Raw genomic sequence first — 19,449 nt, 5'->3', positions numbered from 1 at the left:
ACACATCTGGCTGCTGGGACATCAGCTCTGGCTCCTTGAGGCTGAGCTCTGAGTGATTGAAGCTGGATAGTGTTTTTATGTCTCTTCAATCAAGTGTGCTGCACTCTTCTCCCGCAGTCCAACTCCCTCCCAACTCAGTAACAGCATGAAAAAAAGATAAAATGGGAGAAAAGCAGCAATAAATTCAACATACCACCATCCTTCCCAGCTCTCCAGCAGCAAGGAAGGCATCCCACCTCCACGCTACAGCATGCCATCAGCACAGCTCAGCTGAGCTTGGAGAGAACCAGACAAACTCGGTGTCTCCTCTGCAGACATTTATCTTGGGACGCGCTGAGTCACCCTCTGGAGGGGGATTTTTCCCTCTCTCTGTCCATTTTCCTCCCTCTGTAACTCATTTATCAACACAACTCCCACCCCACACACACAAAGAGGGAAGGGAGGCTTCACACGGGGCAGCAGATGCCAAGGCAGACACATCCCTCACTCCTCACATGAAGCTCTGGCCAGCAGCCAGCCAAATGGAGAAATGGAATGCAGGGAGATAAGACAGTGGCTAAACGCCCATGGTCTTCACCCTGAAAACTTTTATTTTTGGAAACTGTTTAGATATCTTTAAACTATGCTGATGGCTACATTGTGCTCACTTGACTTTAAAGAACATGATTTATCACTCTGAGGAAGTTAAAAAAAAAAAAAAAGTTTTTTCTCATTCCTGATGGCAATTTCCAGATGATCCAGACAAAACCTAGGGAGTCACTAGCATCAGGACTTAGTGACAGACATTTGCACAGTCCAGAGGCTGCTTGGATGGGGACAAGTGCTCCTGTCACACTCGAGGACACACAACTGAAAAATAAGGCAACGAAAGAATATCCTGAGTTGGGAAGAACCCACAAGAATCCTCAAATCTCACTCCTGGTCCTGCACAGGGCATCCCAAGAATCCCACCCTGTGCTGAGAGCATTGTCCAAACACTCCATGAGCTCTTGCAGCCTTGGGGCAGTGACCACAGTGCTGTCAGCTCTACCCTAACCAGACCTTCTTGGTCAGGATTGTATGGCTGGCAAAGGAAATCTCCAGTTCTGAGAGATTCTTCCATACAAACACCATTTGTGTAATGTGTTTCTGACCTGTTTTCAACTTGTTTTCCTCCTACTCCGAATTTTATAGGAAGATTAAAAAAATCCAAAATTACAAAAAAATATTTTTGTAATGTTGAGTAAAAGTTACCAAGTTACCAAGTGAAGTGTCCAGTAAGTACCACAGCACCCAGTCTTTTTATTACAACATTTATTTTAGTATAGAAGGCACTTACAATACAGAAAGAAAAAAGAAACAAAACAAACATGATAGGCACCAAAAGTGAAATTAGAATTAAAATGACAGAGAAACAGTTTACCAGACCAAAAGGAGCACCCTTCCCTGTTAACAACACAGCACATGGAAATGAAGCTATTGATGACTAACATTTTTAACAATCAGGGATTTTTTTTTTTTTTAATAGAAAAGATAAAAGGCTGTTCTACTGCGAACTGAAATAAAACAGAACCTCTCCACACACCTGCAGAAGGATTTGGGAGGTGGTGGTGGTCAGGCAGGGCTCCCTCAGGCCGGGCACTGCAGCAGGTCCTGGTACATCTCGATGAGCCGAGCAGCCTCCCTCTGCCCAGAGAGCACAGCACCGTGGGTCGTGGAGTAATACTTCCTGTGAGTGGCCTCCCCCGAAAACATCACCTGCATGGGCTGCAGGGCACAGCACAAGGGGCACAGATCAGCACAACTTACGGGGAAGCAGGTAGGAGGCTAAAAGGAGACAAACTTTCTGTGCCCTCCCACACAGGACGGTTTGGGTTGGAAAGATCATCCAGTTCCACCCTCTGCCATGGGCAGGGACACCTTCCTCTGTCCCAGGTTGCTCCAAGCCCCATCCAATCTGCCCTTGGACACTTCCAGGGATCCAGGGGCATCCATCTGTTTTGGAGTGCTGGTTCTCAAAAGCCCCATGAGATGCACCACAAGGTACCAGTTCCAAAAACCTTAAACAAACCTGCACGAGGCACAGAGCACCCGCTCTGTACCATCTCCTCCCTTTGCTCCCCTATATCACACTTCAGCCTTTTAGGCAATAAGGGAATTTTTCTTCTGGACAGCAACTTCAGAAGAATAACAGTCATGTCTCACAACCCAGAAGGTGAGACACAGCATTGTACCTCTTACACCAATAGTGAGGTGCTTGCTAGAACTGCAACTTGGATTTGAGGCAGGAATTTCTGGGAGGATTTCTCCAGGAACTATACAGAAAGATTCCTAAAGCCCCCGCTGGGTTTTCTTAAGTAGATTTCTGCAGTGAATAAAATTATTTCTGCTGGGGCCAGGCTCTGGTGGAGGAAATGGACTGGGCTGCTGCTTGCTGATTTTCATCAGCCTTTGGATTTAGACACACAACCCTGAGTGATGGGGTGAGTTTGGCTTAATGTGTTCCTGAGCTGTGTAACCACCTCCATGTGTGCTCCAGCTCTCCTTGCTAAATTCAGAAAGTAAAGGCAGTGTCTGAGGAGAAAATTCATCATCCCCTGCCAAGGACTGGGCCTCCCTCAGCCAGCACTGCCAGCACAGAAAGATTTCCTAGTATGCACCCCTGACACATTCAGACCTAGACATTAGCAGGGCCACAATAACAATAATCTTTAAAACAGATTAGCACGTGCTTTCCTGAGGAATTCTGAACTAGACAATAGGGCTGATGGTCATTAAATGCAGATATCACAATTCCAAAAGTCACACACACGTGCAGCTCTTGAGAGATTCAGGGAGAGATGAGGGAGTCCCTGACATGCTGGCATTCCAAACCTTAAAGAGGTAAAAATCCTACACACATAATTTGTCCATAGAGGCATTATTTGCACAAAAAAAAAAAAATAAAAATAAATAAAAATAAAAAAGGAAAACACACTACTGAAGGCCAAAGCAGGATTTTCTCTTTCAACCTCCCTCCTCAAAAACCTTTTGCCCAGTGTCCCGTCAGTTTTATTGCCACAGACACCCTCTGGGCCATACTCACAGGAGCTTTGGAGCTCTCGGCATAAGGCAGTGGTTTCGCCAGTTTCTCCACGTCGGCCCCGCTGGAGCCAACCTGGGTGTAGGAGTAGGATCCACGGAAGTGGGGATTGCTGCCCCAGGAGGACCGCAGGATCCGGCGAGGTTTCGGAATGTTTGGATTCCCTGCGTGGAAAGCGGAAGGCAAAAAGTCAGACTGTGTCCAAGAGAGAAGAGTACAGTGCCTGAGCAACGTGTGGGTGACAGAGATTCTATCTGATTTATTCAACGTAAATCTGATTTATTTCACCGTAACAGAGCCCCCAAACCAGATCTCTCTTCCATTATTGAGTTTTACCTATTTATATAGCAGACATTGCCTCCCTTTTCATCTCAGCTCTCCATTTTCCAGGAATCTGTTGGAGCCCCCATGCCTGGAGCTGTCCAAGGAACAACTGGATGAGGCACTGAGTGCCCTGGCCTGCTTGATAGGGTGGGGAATTGGTCACAGGTTGGACTCCATGACCTTGGAGGACTTTTCCTACTTCAACGATTCTGTGATTTATTTTGGAAAGGATCATTAAAATGTTTAGGTTCTTAAAAGATTGGGGAGCTTCAGGACACATTCTGGTTGGAAATACAAAGCATCTTCTGGTCACACTTGCAGTGAGAAGCCTGGTGGTAATCAAGGATATGACTGATCTCACCAAAATTTAGGTATCTAATTGAGTGCCCAGTCTAAATTGGATGTTTAGGAGCCTTGTGAAAGATGTGCCTCCAAAGAGGAAAGTAGGCAAATCTTCATTGTGTGGGGGCATTGAAAAACCTGTCAGAAAGTTCTCAAAACCTGTATTAGCTCATTCCAACAGCTTCCCATACAGCTGCTCCCCAAATCAAGCTGGAGTCCAGAAGATTCTATTTATTTAATGCACAAGGCATGGAAAGTAGGCTTTTGAGGCTAGAAGTAGGATTTCTAGATTGCTGTAGGATTTCCGCTGCTAAGAGGATGTAGGACCTAGAGGTGAAGAATGCACCCATGACAGGGTCATCATCAGCCACTGTCCCCATCCCAGAGGCCTTGGAGAACATGAGATCCAGGACTGCAGCCCATCAGCTGGTGGTACAAGAGCCTCAGGTACAAATAGGGAGAGTCACACTTTGGAGATCCTCTTGCTAGGCTGGTTTTGGACCATCTCAGTGTCACTGCTTTTGTTAAGAGTCCTGTGATCATAATCTGGCATGGCAGGAGAGGAACACGGGGACATGGAGAGTTCCAGTGAAGAGAAATTCCCCCTGCAGGAGCCAAGATCCACCCTTGAGGCAACATCACATATCCAGGCAAGGTTCAGCTACTTGGGTTGAGTCTAAATCTTCCACAGCAAGGAGACTGGAACTGGATAATCTTAAAGGTCCCTTCCAACCCAAACTGTTCTGTGATTCTTCATGGAAAGGGTTGTCCAGCCCTGGCAGAGCTGCCCAGGGCAGTGATGGAGTCACCATTCTTGGAGGGATTTAAAAGCCATGTGGATACGGCACTTGGGGACATGGGTCCAGTGGTGGCCTTGGCTGGGGGAATGGTTGGGACTGATGATCGTAAGGGCTTTTCCAGCTTAAGTAATTCTGTGATTCCAAAAGATCATCAGCACAAAAAGTAGGAGTTTTGAGATGTCCACATCCTACGCCTGCCTCAGATCCTGACTCCATGACAACTCAAGAAGTTCATCCTGCTATGAGACAACCCAAATGCCCCCACCTTCTTCATCCCAGTTTAGAGGGAGGCACCCAAAAGTAAACACCAGTTAGGCACTGGCATTATTTAGTCCTCATAAACTATTATTCAGCTGTGCCTTCAAAATCAAGAGCAGGTCCTGGTTCAGCTTCTGCTTTCAGGAGTATCCTGTCAGCCAGAGCTACGGAATAAGGGGTTGGAACAAGGCAGAGGATGGCCTGCTCAGAGTACTCTGTGAACACTGTAAAACCAGGCTGCAGATCAAAATATGGCACAGACTAGCAAATAAATAAATCCCACAAACAAAATACATCCTACAAAGCAATGTTGTTTCAGGAGCAACAGCTTTGCATAACAAAGGCCTCTAAAATATGTTCCTGCAAGCCTCTTCAAAGCAGGAATGCCTGGAAGCAGAAAGCCCAAGGGAGTCTGAGAACTAGGAGCTCTCAGATGTGTCAAGGAAGTAAGTTACCATGTTTTGAGGGCTGTGGGAAAGCCCAGGAGAACACACCATGGAAGCTGGCAGAGAACACTCCCCAAGCAGGGCCAAGGCAGCCACTCATCCCAAAAACAGCACACGAGGTGTTTTCAAATAAAAGGAGTCTCTGCAGTGGCCTGGTGGCGCCTCTTTCATAGCTGGTGCATGTTTCCACATCCACATCCATTCCCATGAGCTCCTTCCAGGGTCTCCAACACATCAGGCCACGTTAGCAAGAACCAAGTGTCCACTGTGCAGCAACTGTGCCCCTGTACTCTGCATTTCTGCACCTTTTAATGCAAGCAGCTGCTTCTAAGAGGAAAATCAGGAGGCCCAGAGGGGGGTTTTGGTTGAAGGTCAGATAGGAGCACGTAGCACAAGCTCTGATTCTGAGCCATTGTTTGAAGACAGAAACTTCAAAGACTGAGAGGCACAGTCCTTCAAGGAACGTACTTCACTGGACTTTCTCATTCTGCTTTTAAAGAGGGTAAACATGCCTTTTTCTACAGATTAATGTAACAACACATGTGGAAACTTCTCAGTTTCCACCATTCAAAGAGAGATTAAATGGCTAAAAAAAGGATGTTGGCCTTCACTAGGACAGGAGGGCACATATCTTCATGCCACAGATTTCCACTTGTGACGGTACGGAAGACAACTCCCTGTGCCTCACACAATCCCATTCTTCTTCACCTCCTGGGAGGTGTGGATACAGAGGTTTATTGGTTATGGGGCTGACTGAACTGCCATAAAATCAACTCACCAGTCTAAATTAAGGTACCCAAATTTATTTGCCTGCCTGAGAGCAGGGATCTAAGATTCCACCAAGGGAGATCTGTGGTACTGCCCCCACACCAGCAACCACAACCACCAGAGTGGTTACCCCAGACACCCACATGGGACTGGGAGATGTGATGCAGAACCTAAAACAGATCTGTTCCCCTCCAGAGAAATAACTGGAGGTCAGGGAGGAAAACTCAGGGCATCTCCAGCTGCAGTCTGACAGGCTCCAGTGATCCCTTCAGCAGGGAGCCTCTGGCTTCTAACTCTGGGAGCTTATCCAACAAAGAAGGCAGAGCAAGGCTCCTAATTGCTCTGAGGTATTCCATTTAATCAGATTTGGAGGACGCTGCTTTTCACCATCCAGTTGTGAAAAGCAGTAATTGCTGATGGTACTTAGGGTAGAACAATCCTCAGAGCTTTTCCCAGCAAAGCCAGATAATCCCCAACACTGATCTAAGAGGAAAATTCAAGGTCAATTCTCAGAGAAATTCTCAGTGTAAGCCTAAAAGAATGGATTTAACTTAAAACTGGTATAACATACTCTGAAACCAAAGGAAAGGCCACCATGAGCAACAGACTGGGAAAAACAGTAAGAGATGGGAACCTACCTGATAATGCATTAATTCTTTCTCAGAAGAATAAGAGCATGGAGCATTTCATACCCAGAAGATGAAAAACACAATAGGCAAAGCGAACATGAAAAGGCTCAAAGTATCTGCTTCATTACTGGATATAAGGCTCCCTCTACACTCAGCAGAGAAAAGCTGCTTCAGAAGATGTCACAGAGCACCGAGTGAGGTGTGGAAGTTCTGAGCTGCCTTATGGAAGATCCAGGCTTTCTATGGAGGTCAGGATCCTGGCAGGACTAGTTTCCCAACTTGGTTAGCTGACCTGCGTGAACCTGAGAGGCTTTCAAAGCTGGGTCGGGTGGTGCTAACTGGACCAGAGGAGTGCAACTGTGCTCAGAAGCGGCTGTAGGTGTCTCACAGCTTGCTGGTCTAATCGCCTCTCACACTCCCCCTGGAACAGAGCAGCAGAGAAGAAGGGAGGTGCACGGAGAGCTGAGCACACTTTTGTTATTTCAGCCAGTCTGGCACCCGGCCCAGATCAGACCTGAGGTACTGCTCCTTCTGGGAACCTCCAGGGAAGACAGGAGCAAGGGAAACAGGATAAACCCAGGTCCCTTAGCCAGGGAATCCTGGAAGAGCTATGAAAAGGTTTTCTACCATCAAGGAGTTTGGGGGCAGAAAGTGGAACAAGTCATGTTGGGTAATGGGTGCTCCAAGTACAGGTTTTCCTCTCAGTTTTGAACAGCTGCAAAGGCACTTCTCAGCTGATGCACAAAATGCTCATTGCAGGGCAAGGCCCTGGTAAATCCAGTCTGGAATTCTCCAGGGAGAGATAACCTGGGATTAGCTCTGTAGAAGAGCCTGATGGACAGTGACCAGGTGCAGCATCAGCTGGAACAACAACTGCAGTACAGACCCACGGCCCAGAGCCAAAACAGTTCCATCCTGGGAGGAGGGGAACATGCAACACATCCAAACAGTAACTGTGAAGAAGCCCAAGAAGGAAGAGGGAAAGCAAACTCCCACGTGCCAAACTACAACAGACCCAAAGAGCCACATTCCCACTGAAGAACTGAAGTGGAATTGTTTTGTTGTTTTGGTTTTTGGTTTGGTTTGGTTTTGGTTTTTTTTTTTAACTAGGCCTTAAGCAAGAAAAGCTGCAACAAACAAGGTTGTTTGTACATTCAGCACTGCAACAACTTGGCCTGTGAGAGAAGAGCCTCCTGTTAAGCCTGTGTAGAGCAGCAGTTCCCTGCTGGGGTCAGGGGAAAGATGGCACAGAGGGGCTGATGGGACATGGGCAGAACACCAGCAGTTCAGGAGGCACAGCTAAAACAGGAGGCAGGCTTGGGCACTGAATCAGAGCTTTTGAATCCAGAGTCTCTACCCTACAGCTCCTGCAGGGAGTGGCAAAACCTCTTTTGGCTGTAGTCACTTATGCAGGAAGTCCTCAGATTCCAGGGCCCTTTCAGGAAAAAGGTTCTTCACCCCGAGGTGCAGGAACAGGCTCCCCAAGGAACGGTCACAGCACCAAGCCTGTCTGAGCTCAAGAAGCATTTGGACAACGCCCTGAAGCACAAAGGGATTGTTGGAGTGTCCTGTGCAGGGCTGGACATGACGATCCTGATGTGTCCTTTCCGACTCAGGGTATTCTGCGACTCCCTGGATCTGCATGTTGTTGGTAGCAAATGGTCAGTAAGGACAGGAGAAAGCTGTACTTGTGAAGGCGAATTTCTCCAGTTATCTGGAGCTCCATGGGCAAGAGGCAAGGTTGGAAACCCAGTGAGTGCTGAGATTGGGCTAACACCAGCTAGCAGGAAGATATAAATCATTTCCTCACAGGAGTCATCTCAAAAACGGCATAAATCACATCTAATCTTGGAGGATGCCACTCCTATAACTGTTTGTAATTCTGTATAAATTCAAGACCCTTACTTCAAAACTGCTATGAAGTCCACCACTATTTCTTTCAGTGTTACTACCTTACACCTGCACTTGAACAGTGTCTCCGATCACAGGATGTCAAAGACTCTCAGATACAAAAGTCCATTTTCTTGGGAAGGTGTGTGACCTCTAGAGAAGTGACTGTGGGCAAACTAAAGCCCAGCATCCAAGTATTATTGCTTTAAATTATTTCATTTGGATTTTCTCAGTGTAATACACCTAAGATTTGCCTCGGTCCAACTGCTGCCCTTAAACTGATGTGTGAACACAGAACATGAAATCTGTGAAGTCCAGGAAGGTTTCAGTGATGCACCCAGAAAATGGGAACTCTCAAGATCAATGAGTTTTTTGAAATTTAGGCCGTTGAGATTTCCATAGAGTTGATACTGAATGGAAGTCAGGGGTGTGATTCAACCACACCTCAGCTGATCTAAACAGGTTCAGCTTCTGAAGGGGCTGTGCTGCTCTCCACAGCTGAGATCAGCCCTTAGAGCCCGACAGCTTCAGCTGCTGAAGTGTTATTTGTGATTCAATAAAGCAGAGGATATGGAATCCTCCAGCACTTCTGCCCACCACTTCCTGAGCTGGTTTATCAGCCCCTCTGTATAAATAGCTCTCAGGCACACCCAAGCAGGAGCTATGCTGGAAGCACACGCACATTCAAAGGGACACAAAATGCCAAAGAACTAAAAATGACTTTAAAGCATTTCCTTCCTCGTGGTTATTCAACCCCCCCAGCCCCACGCTCCCTCTCCCACCAGAGCACGGCTGACCTGTAAATTTACGTAGCATTTCGGTGCAGGTTTCTGCCACAGTTTCATCATCACACTTCTCCATAATCAAAGCCTCTTCTCCACAGATCCAGCCACTGAGGACATGGCCGTACCTCTCGGGTGGGTACAGCACATCAAAGCTGCAGATCTTCTTGTACCACAGCTCCTCAGGATAAGTCAAGCTCTCGCTCTCTGCCTCATCCTCCCAGACAAACTGGATGCTGTTGCATTCAGAGCTCCAGAAGGGCTCTTCGAACTCCAGGAAGATCTTGTCAGTGGTATTGATTCCCAGTTTCTCAATGGCCATCACCTTCTCCTCAGGCAGGCGGGGATGGAACAAGCTCTCGTGGCGCTTCTTCAAGACTCCCAGGGACACAGTCACAATGACGTGGTCAGCTGGGATGAACTCACAGTCCTCGCACTCTACGAAGACACTGGAGCCCTTGTTCTCCTCGGGGAGGTCACTGTTGTGGTCAGCCACCCTCTCAATCTCCTTGCTGACCGACTGGTTCCAGTGGATGCACTTGACCGGCTTGCGGAGCTGAATGACAGACTTGGGAATGGAGCGGGCCAGAATCTCCACAATTTTAATGAAACCACAAGGAATGACGTGATGAGCCCCGGGGATTTCGGTCCATTCCCCAAATTCACTCAGAGAGACTTCATCCATGCTGTGGGAGCTGCTCTCACAACTCTCCACCTAAGGAAAAGCAACACAAAAGCAACATTGCCACAGAGCAACTCCTTTAGCCCCAGCATAGCTCTGCAAGGGCACAGAGGAGCTGCATGAGATGAGAGTGCTGAATTCCACTCTGAAACCAGATTATTTTTGCTGGAAAAGAAATGCTTGCCCAGAGGATCTGACAAAAATCAATCCTTAGCCTTTCTTGGAACCTGAGAAACCATTTTGCCATGGTAAAGAGTTTGAGTTGCATCATCCAGAGTTCAGAGACCAGAGGGCTGGAGCCCCTTGGAAACAAGCTGAGAGCTGAGGCTGTTCAGCCTGGAGAAGAGAAAGTTCTGGGAAGACCTCCTGACATCTTTCAGTGCCTAAAGGTGCTACAAAAGAGCTGGAGAGGGACTTTGAACAAAGCCATGGAGTGACAGGAGAAAGAATTATGGCTTTAAACTGAGGGTCAAATTAAATTAGATGTGAGGAATAAATTCTTCCTTGTGAGGGTGGTGAGGCCATGGAAGTGTTTTCAAGGCCAGGCTGGATGGGGCTTGGAGCAACCTGGGATAGTCGAAGGTGTCCCTGCCCATGGCAGGAGATGGAACTGGATGGTCTTTAAGGTCCCTTCCAACCCTAACCATTCTGTGAATATGTAATTCCATGATGTCTTTGCTTCTGCACAATTCTGGGTTAAAGTTCTGTTTTCTATCCTTTAAAACCTTCTGCAGTGGCCAGACCCTCTGCTGCCTGGTGCTCCTACAGCAGAATGTGGAGCTGAGTTAATCAGATGCTCATTCCAGTGCTAATAAATGTTCCCACGAGGAGCCACAAAAAACTTCTGGCAGCTATTTCTGCTGTCTGCAGCTTTCAGCATGCTGTCAAACAGTCAGCAATCAGCCAGCTAACAATCTGCCAGAGGTGAGAGGAGCCGGCACAGGAGGAACTAAAGGAGACGGGAAAGGGAAATGCCAAGATGTGAGCCACGTGTGTTTGATGTGATTACCAAAGCTTTAGATCCATTAACCTGTTGGTTAATGTTTGTAGGAGTATTAAGTATAGCTGCGGCTCCCAACAATCCCTGGAACAAAGGCAGGATGTTTGGCCTGTCTTGTGATAAGCTTCTAATGATAATCCTGATGCACGGGACACAGTGATCTTAAAATCTTCACATCACCAGAGTCACAATCGCTCACACACTGTAATTCTCTAAGCATTTTAAGGAATATTACAATTCCTTGCCTCACCCTTTGACCTATTTTCCAGGCCTTTCCACACTTTAATGACTGTGCTTGGAAGCCTGACAAGCCTAGACCGTCTCCCTGTGGAGCACCCTGGTGCAGGGCAGGAATCTCTGTGCTGGGACAAAGCGAACAAGTCAGGGTTGCACCAGCAGTTTCCAGGCTGCTCCTGTGACTGCAGGGACAAACAGGTGCCTCCCCTGTCCTGGTCACTGCCTGATGACTCCAGTGGGGACCGAGTGAAGATCCATCTTTGGACTGTCCTATGGTTCCACCCCACCCAAGCACGTCCCAGCCCTCCCCCAGGGTCACACAACACAAAACCTGTGGCACACTGCAGGATCCTCATCCTGCCTGGATGCTCCAGCAGGACACTCATCACTATGAAGTTAAACACTGGTGGCTGTTTGATTCTTTCAACCATGAAGGCAAAATGCCAGAGGAAGAACAAGCAACTACGAAGACTCTAGCCCAAGACAGGTTAATCCCCACTGTTGTCGTCTGATAGTGTTAAGTATGAGAAGCTTTGCTGTTCTCAGGTTCTTGCATGAGAAGGGATTTTCAAGACTTGCAGGAACAGCTCTGCCTGTGGCAGCCGGGAGCAGGCACAGGAGAAACCACCAGGAAACCCAGAGCTGTATCCAATGACTTAACCCTGTCTGCATGGGTGCTTTATATGGGTAACACAATCAATAACTGAACTTTATGTGGCAGCTGTGGAGACACCCTGTGATAAAACGTTTGGTGCGAGGATGCTGAGATATCAGGGTCAGGACACTACATTTCAAAGCTCAGCTTTATCTCAGATCTCCTGTGAGACTCTTTAGGTCTTTATTCCTCCTTGGTTTAGCTTCCCACCTGAAAACAGTGAACACATGACAAAGTGCTGCTTGCCTCCCTTGCCTCATTTCAGAAGCTTTTAAGTCATTCTAATTGAAATAAAAATGACTGATACACTTTACTCGTGGAGTGCTTGATGCAGCATTAAGTCCTCATCCCACAGAGAATTCATTTAGCCAAGGCACCAAGGAGATAAAAAGAACTATGGAAGCCGTGTGGAAAGCTGGTTTTATACAATCTATCTTGGATTTTACAGCTTTACCTTCAAAATGCTTTCTGGGGATTTCTTCAGCACATTACTAGCTTCAAAGTTACATTTCTTCTGGTCTCTGAGAGGTAAAAAACACTCAGGCAGGATCAGGGAGTGCGGGTGTAAGTCACAAGATAAGACATTACTAAAAGAACCTGACAACAGAGTAGCTTCAGGTGGTGAAACAAACTAAATCACATCAGAAAATTTAACAAGGCCTAGGAAAGCCTCTTCTATTAAGAAAACTGGGGGTTTAAGGTAAGAAAAAAACCAGAAGAGTAAAAGCATTATTCTTTGCAGCCCACTGTCTTTGGATCTGCATCAGGAGGGAAGATTGTCAATAGAAACGCAAACTGCAAGAAAGCACAGAAAGCAATTTCCGGAGCTGGGCAGGGCTCAGCTGGGTGCCTGAGGTTCAGGATTTGTTTGCTCCTAGTTTAAACAAAAAGCAAACACCCCAATGACGTGCACACATACCTTCAGGTACTGCTGGATCATGGCCAGTTTCAACCTCTTGACGGCCTCCGTGTCATCCGGGTCGGCCTTGACGCGTTTGCGCACGACGTCCCGTGTGAAAACGCCCACACTGTTCTGGCTCTCAGCATTGACTGGTTTACCTCGTTGGAAGAACTCCTGAGTCAGGTTATAGACCTGCCAGAGACAGGACATGAGGATGGGCCACGAGATTCCCAGCAGGATGCTCCCCCACCTGTCCCAACGCAGCACATTCAGACCACTTCCTCCTCCCACCAGCACCCATGTCCTTCCTCATTTCTGATAAAAAGCACCAGCTCTTCTCCCATCTCCATGTCCCAGGTGCAATCCCAGGCTGCTCTAATCTGAAACCAGCCCTTCCACCCTCTCCATTATTTAGAAGGAATCCACCAGAGTGGGTGAACTCAATTTCACAGTTGTTTTTCTGCTGCCCCGTGAAATCAGGAAGCGACAAACAGCACAGGAATTCTGTATGCCCGCACATTTCACTTGAGCACAGGACAAGTAGAAATCCATGGAAAACAGTGACATCTCTAGAGCTCCTCACCAGGAGCCACAAGAAAAATCCCTTGTAACACATCATTCTTCCCTGAAGATATTCCTGGTATTCTTTAACCCCAGTTTTCCATACGAGCCACTCAGAGGAAGGCAACACCATGCACCTCAGCCCTCTGCTTGCAGCCACCTGGAATAACTTGTATTTCTATCTACAATATTGCCAGAAGAGCCTGCAATTTCATCATGCCTCTTCTTTTCTATGGAAGGAAAAAAAAAAAAAAAACCCAAAAAACAAACAACTCAAGAGGAATCTTTTAACACAGGAAAGCTTTTAAAAGATGCCTCTCCGAAAGACAGCACATTCCATTAATGACTTGTTTGTCCAGAGTGTGTCCGCTTCTCATCCACATCATGCCACAGGGTGCTCAATACTCTTTCAAGCACAGGGGATATCCCTGCTTGGGGAGTTTTTCCTGTCAGAGATGGAATGATTACAGCTTATGATCATTTTTTGGAGACAGATGATTTGGATATGTCAAGGAATTGAAGTGTACAGTAAATATCTGGTACAAAGCTGGTAACACTGTGTCAGCCTTGCCTTCAAAATCTCCTGGAGCTTCCTATGCCCTGCTGATAGGGCGAATCCACTATGGTTTATGTTCTTTCCACTCCAATTTTCCCTGAGAGTTTGACTTTATCTTGGGTTTTAGGAATAAATTGAATTTGAGGAGGCAAAATAGAGGGAAGAAAAGGAAAGGGAGGGGACTAAACACATTTCAGTGGTAGGAGTGAGAGAGAGGAGGTCTGTGAGCAAATGGAGGAAGGTGAGTTGACAATTAAGGGATGAGGAGGAAATTGAAGAAAAGTGAAAGAATGAAAAAAAAAAAGTGAAATAAACTATAAAAACAAGAGAAGAAACAATCACACGGAAAATGAGTGGGACTGGTGAAGACAGAAGAGAATTGCAGACACTGCCTGGGACACAGCTATTCCAAGGAGATTCCCAGATAAGAAAGGTGGGGCCCAACGCCCTGTATGAAAAAACAGCTTCCAGCAAAGGAAACTTTGGCAGTTCCAGCATCCCCGGGTTCTCAGGTCCATGGATTTCTGAGGCCACAAGCACTTGCAGCAGGTCCGGTCTGCACAGACCTTGCGTCAGCACAACCAGCTCGGCTTTCATAAGCTGATTGAGCTCTGTAAGCAGATAACACACTCACAGGACAAGCAAAGCCCTGCTAAAACCCAGCCACCACTTGGCCCATAGGAGAAGTGAGACTGACTATGTTTTTGTTAAGCATTATATTTTTTCCTGCTCCACAGGGAGGTAAGCAGGAAGGCACAAGTTCTCTGTGCTGTAGCCATCAAGGAAAGTCTTTCCTGGAGGTGCCATCCCATTGATCAGACAGCAGGTAAGTTAGATCACATCAGGATTTCTTATTTCTCCTATTATTTCCTTGCTTTTCAAGTTCAAGGAGCATTTGGACAACACCCGCAGATACAGGGTGTGATTTTGGGGGGTTCTCCTGTGCTGGCCCAGGCACTGAAGCTGATGATCCTCCTAAGTCACCTCTAATTCAGGATATTATATGATTCTTGGGGGTGCTGAACCACCTGAGGAAGAACAGGAGGCAAAGCTGTTGTAGGCAAGAAGCAAAAGGAGAAACAACAGCAGGTGCTACATTCAGAGATATATTGTCAGAATAAATGAATGAAGATGCTCAAAATGTATGTTTTAATGAACATGAGCAGCAAACACACCCTGTATAAGAAGCCATGGAAAAGCTTCACTAGGACACCCTCGTTTAAGGGAGATTTCCAATGAAGCAGGAGCAGAATCGTGCTATCTGGAGTTGGAATTACCCAGGCTTTCCTTCTCCAGATGGGGAAACCACTGTCATTCCCATGGGACCACCACTGGGGTCACTGCAACAGGCACTTGTAGTATCTGAAAACCCATACTCCTACAATCATTTCAGCATTTCAGCAAGGTTCCTGAGAGGGTAGAAACAGGTTTTCCCTCAAAGATCCTGGGGAAAGGTAACAAGAAGAATGACATGAAAGATTCTGCTGATTTTCTAGTTAACCCTTCAAAATCTCCCTGCATCCAAACCAGAGCTCCATGTGCAGCAGCAAGGAGACCTACACCAGCTACACCACAGACAGTCCAGACAACCTTTGCTTTTCTATTATCACACACCTGATACAAGCAGGGAGCAAAACCAGAGGACAGACTGCATGAACTTCCATCTCTTACCACTGGCAATCTCACATCCCAGCAGATGACCTAAACATTCCTCACTCTAAAGCTCCCCTGGGTTGGGGCAGAACAAGTGGCCTTGGAAGCTTGTCTGAAAAAACAGAAGTAAAAGACAGAGAACATCTCAAGCAACCATTCATTCTAAGAAGTGTTCCTTCCCTCATTCTGAAGGTTTATACACAATCCTCCATGGAATTCACAGAATCATAGAATGGTTTGGGATGGAAGGGACCTTAAAGCCCATCCAGTCAGGGACACCTTCCACTATCCCAGGTTGCTCCAAGCCCCATCCTACCTGGCCTTGGACACTTCCAGGGATCCAGGGGCAGCCACAGCTTCTCTGGGCACCCTGTGCCAGGCTCTCACCACCCTCACAGGAAAGAATTTCTTACCAATATCCCATCTAACCTGCCCTCTGTCACTGGGAAGCCATTCCCCTTGTCCTGTCACTCCGTCCCTTGTCCAAAGTCCCTCCCCAGCTCTCCAGGAACCCCTTCAGGCACTGGAAGGTGCTGGAAGGTCTCCCTGGAGCCTTCTCTTCTCCATGCTGAACAACCCCAACTCCCTGGGTCCGCAAGACAGAAGGAGTTGAAGCCAAGAAATTAAAACGACTTAATTGAATGTCCATAGTCCTAAAACAACTTCACTTCAGCTTCCATCTTCTGCCTTCTTTCTGACCAGCTTTGGGGCATCCCACAGCCAGGATCTGTGCAGAGAACGTGGATTCCAGCAGGGATGTCCCCTCTGTTACCTACAGACTTCTTCCTCCACATGTTTATTTACTACCTACGTGCTCCTCCACCACAGGAAAAGGCAATTTTGTAGGAAGAACAAAGCTAAATAAAGAAGTTTCTCTGCACTGAAGGAGGTCAGGAAAGCACATCCCCATCCACACTCCTTCCTGTCAGCGCCGGTGACGATGCCCAGCATTGTCTTTTTCTCACTTGGCTTAAAAACTGCTGTGACTTAATCCCCGTCCAGTAAAAAAGCCCCGATGGAGATCGGGCTGTGCTGTTCCCAGGCCAGACATCTGTCAGTGCAATAGAGGCGGGGAGGGAACGGTGACTCTCGGTGGCCCTTTGGTCCTGCTTTTCATGATAACTGCAAGGCAAGGCACTGGAGCTTAATTGGGGATGGCAGGAAGCCCAGCACGGGGTGGGGGTGAGGATAGAAAACCTTGTCATTCTTTGGCTGCATCCCTCCCCCAGAAGCTGTTGCAGCGAACAGGAGAAAGCTGACAGATAACAAGGCCATTAATTAGCTGATTGTTAAAGGGAGGGTTCCTGGGAAGCAGCTCTTTAGGGACCATATCCTTGCTGAAAAGCTGAAATAAAAGCAGGCACTTTTTCTAAATCAGGCTGGTGACGGACTGTGATTTTTCACCTGCATTTAACCTGTTTAGCTCACCACTTGCTTCTCACTTTTCACTAATACCTGGGAATCAGCTTCAAATTCCTCTCTGGAAAGGGAAATGAGGACTTTAGCAGGGACAGAGGAACAACTCTGAGATAAATCGTCCCTGTTCACGTTTTCTGAGGAGTTATATACACATACAGACCATGAAGCTGCAGACATTACCCTCAGAGGTCCCACTCTGGGCATTTTCCTGAGAATCATACAGATGTGGTATAAGCAAGAAGAGCCAAAATCCTCTCCCAGCCCAAAGATTCCCCCAATTAACCTCGAAGGAATGGAGAGGAGGGTGGGAAGATTACAAAAACATGATGTGGGCATCACACCCTGGGGAACCTCCCCGTGTTGGTGGTGCCTCTTTCTTTCTGAAGACTGACCAAACGGAGTGACAACGACCCTGTGCAGTGCCAGCCCCACACAGCTGTGAAGGATAATCCTAAAAGTCCTGCCCTGTCTCAGGTAGCTTCCCTTGGCAATGAGTGGCTGGGAATCCAGGTGGATGCTCTGCAGGATTGGAGACCTTCCTTGAAGGCATGGCTCTCCTTCCACGCGGAGAATTCAGGTCACCTCGGTCACAAAGCTCATAACAGATCCTGACTGAACCCAGTGCAGGACAACAACCTCTCCTAAGGAACTTTCTGCTGGAGAAATGAAGAGCTGAGCAGTCTTCAAGCAGCCTGATGGCTCTGCTTCCTCGTAACCAAATAAAGGCTTCTGTGAGACATCTCTACAGCTATTAAAAATTCAGGCTACTGCAAACAAAAAAGCAGCAAAACTTAGTATTGAGGTAGAAGAAGCCAGCCAAAAAAGATTGGATAAGTGCCTGGAAAAAGCCTAAGGACTTTCCAGATGAATTAGTGAGGCAAGGCTCTGGAGGTACAGGAGCGCTTTGCCTTTCACTCCAGGAAAATTCAGCACAGAGAGACCTCGCCTTGCTGAAATCCAGTTTCAGAGACTCCACATGCCCCAGTGAAACTCAAGGGAGACCCCCAGCATTTTGAATTCCCTAGAATTTGATGTCCAGATGACAAGTTCAGCAGGGCTAGAGAGACCCAGATGGAGAAGCAGGGCTGAAGGCACAGGCTGGAGCCCCAGCAGCAGCTGCAGGGAAAGCCAGGCAGGGTGTGAGCGCGTGGGGAGTGAGCCGGCTGTGCACAGAGGGCAGGCCTTTGGAATGGTGACAAATTTAGCCGTGCTCATTCAAGAATACATTTTCCACTGTTCATGCCAGTCCTACATCCCTGATTAGGCTTAGGGTTGCTGTCTGTTTTGTGGAGGATTCTTTCTTTCCAACTCAGGACAAGGTGTATCACAGCCTTTGCTATCTCAGCCACCTGTGAAGGGATGAGATAACATGATAGTAGGAATGCTAATAAAAACTTGAGGAAAGCCTGGGAGCTCCTATGAGACAAGGGAAGACCCTGATCTCAGGATTTAATGAACTGTAAGATAACTTTTTATCCTGGACAACCTCAAAATGCTTTAACAAAACAAATCATAAAACCTGCCTCCCAAAACCAAACAAACCAAAAAAAAAAAAAAAAAGAAAAACAGATGCAGAACTGAAAATTCCTTCTGTTCCTCCCCAGCATTCATTCCCCAGTTAAAGCAACAAAACTTTGGCCAAAAGAAAAGATATTAAATCAACTGTAATCAACATGCAAAACCCTCCAAATAGAATCACAGTATGGCTTGGATTGGAAGGGACATTGAGGACTGTATTGTTCCAACCCCCCTGCCATGGGCAGAGACATCTTCCATTAGACCAAATTGATCCAAGCCCCATCCAACCTGGCCCTGGACACTTCCAGGGATCCAGGGGCAGCCACAGCCTTCTCTGGGCAGCCTGTGCCGGGGTCTCACCACTCACAGTAATGCTGGGGAAGTGGGGACCACCACAAAACACAAACCAAAAATGCCCCTGCCAGACTCAGCATGTGTGGAACACCCTCTGCACTTTATACCACAGGAAAATCTCCCCAGAGCCACATGCCTGCTGCACACGCTCCTGGGCTGCCCTCCCTCCAGAGTACTTGTATTTCCTACAGCCATTTTAACCGGCTATTTTTATGAGATCACACAGTTCGCCTGAATTCCCACTTTTCCTAGGCAGAGCAGGTAATAAACCACAGCCAAAGGTCTTAAATCAGTACAGATCCTCCAGCCTGGCACCCCAAAGAGGCTGGGACATGCAGCTCAACAAAACCATGAGCCGCTCCTGCAAGAAATTCCAGCAGGCTTTGGAGGAAGGCAGAGAAAGCCCCTCCCAGCAAGAGCAATTAAGGGGCTGGCTGATGTCCCCTTGGCTCCAGCTGTCCCTTACATATTTTTTATCGCCACGAGTGGCTGCAGACATTTTTACAGGCCGTAAATGTGAAAGCCTTTTCTGTCTCCTAGTGATAAAGATATCCTGTGGCAATGATAAGCTAATTAGGTGTTGTGTAAAGAAGATTAACTTTTAATGTGCTGT

General features: G+C 47.2%; 1 protein-coding gene across 1 annotated transcript in view; it reads right to left on the bottom strand.

Annotated features, from left to right (window-relative positions):
• Positions 1–1,517: 1,517 nt before the first annotated feature.
• The window catches only part of SMOX (spermine oxidase), a 49,228-nt gene continuing 31,296 nt past the window's right edge, over positions 1,518–19,449 (bottom strand). The window contains exons 4-7 of the mRNA XM_066185232.1: positions 12,794–12,967; positions 9,316–10,015; positions 3,065–3,225; positions 1,518–1,746 (exon numbers count right to left, since the gene is read on the bottom strand). Of these exons, the coding sequence (XP_066041329.1) occupies positions 1,609–1,746; positions 3,065–3,225; positions 9,316–10,015; positions 12,794–12,967 (1,173 nt within the window). The 3' untranslated portion in view covers positions 1,518–1,608. The remainder of the gene's footprint in view (positions 1,747–3,064; positions 3,226–9,315; positions 10,016–12,793; positions 12,968–19,449) is intronic.

The sequence above is a fragment of the Chamaea fasciata genome, unplaced genomic scaffold (genome assembly GCF_029207755.1).
Source record: "Chamaea fasciata isolate MVZ Bird 193981 ecotype frontalis unplaced genomic scaffold, bChaFas1.0.hap1 SCAF_6, whole genome shotgun sequence".
Lineage (NCBI taxonomy): Eukaryota > Metazoa > Chordata > Aves > Passeriformes > Sylviidae > Chamaea > Chamaea fasciata.
Note: the sequence above shows the minus strand (reverse complement) of the source record. Positions and strands in the feature narration are given on the sequence as shown.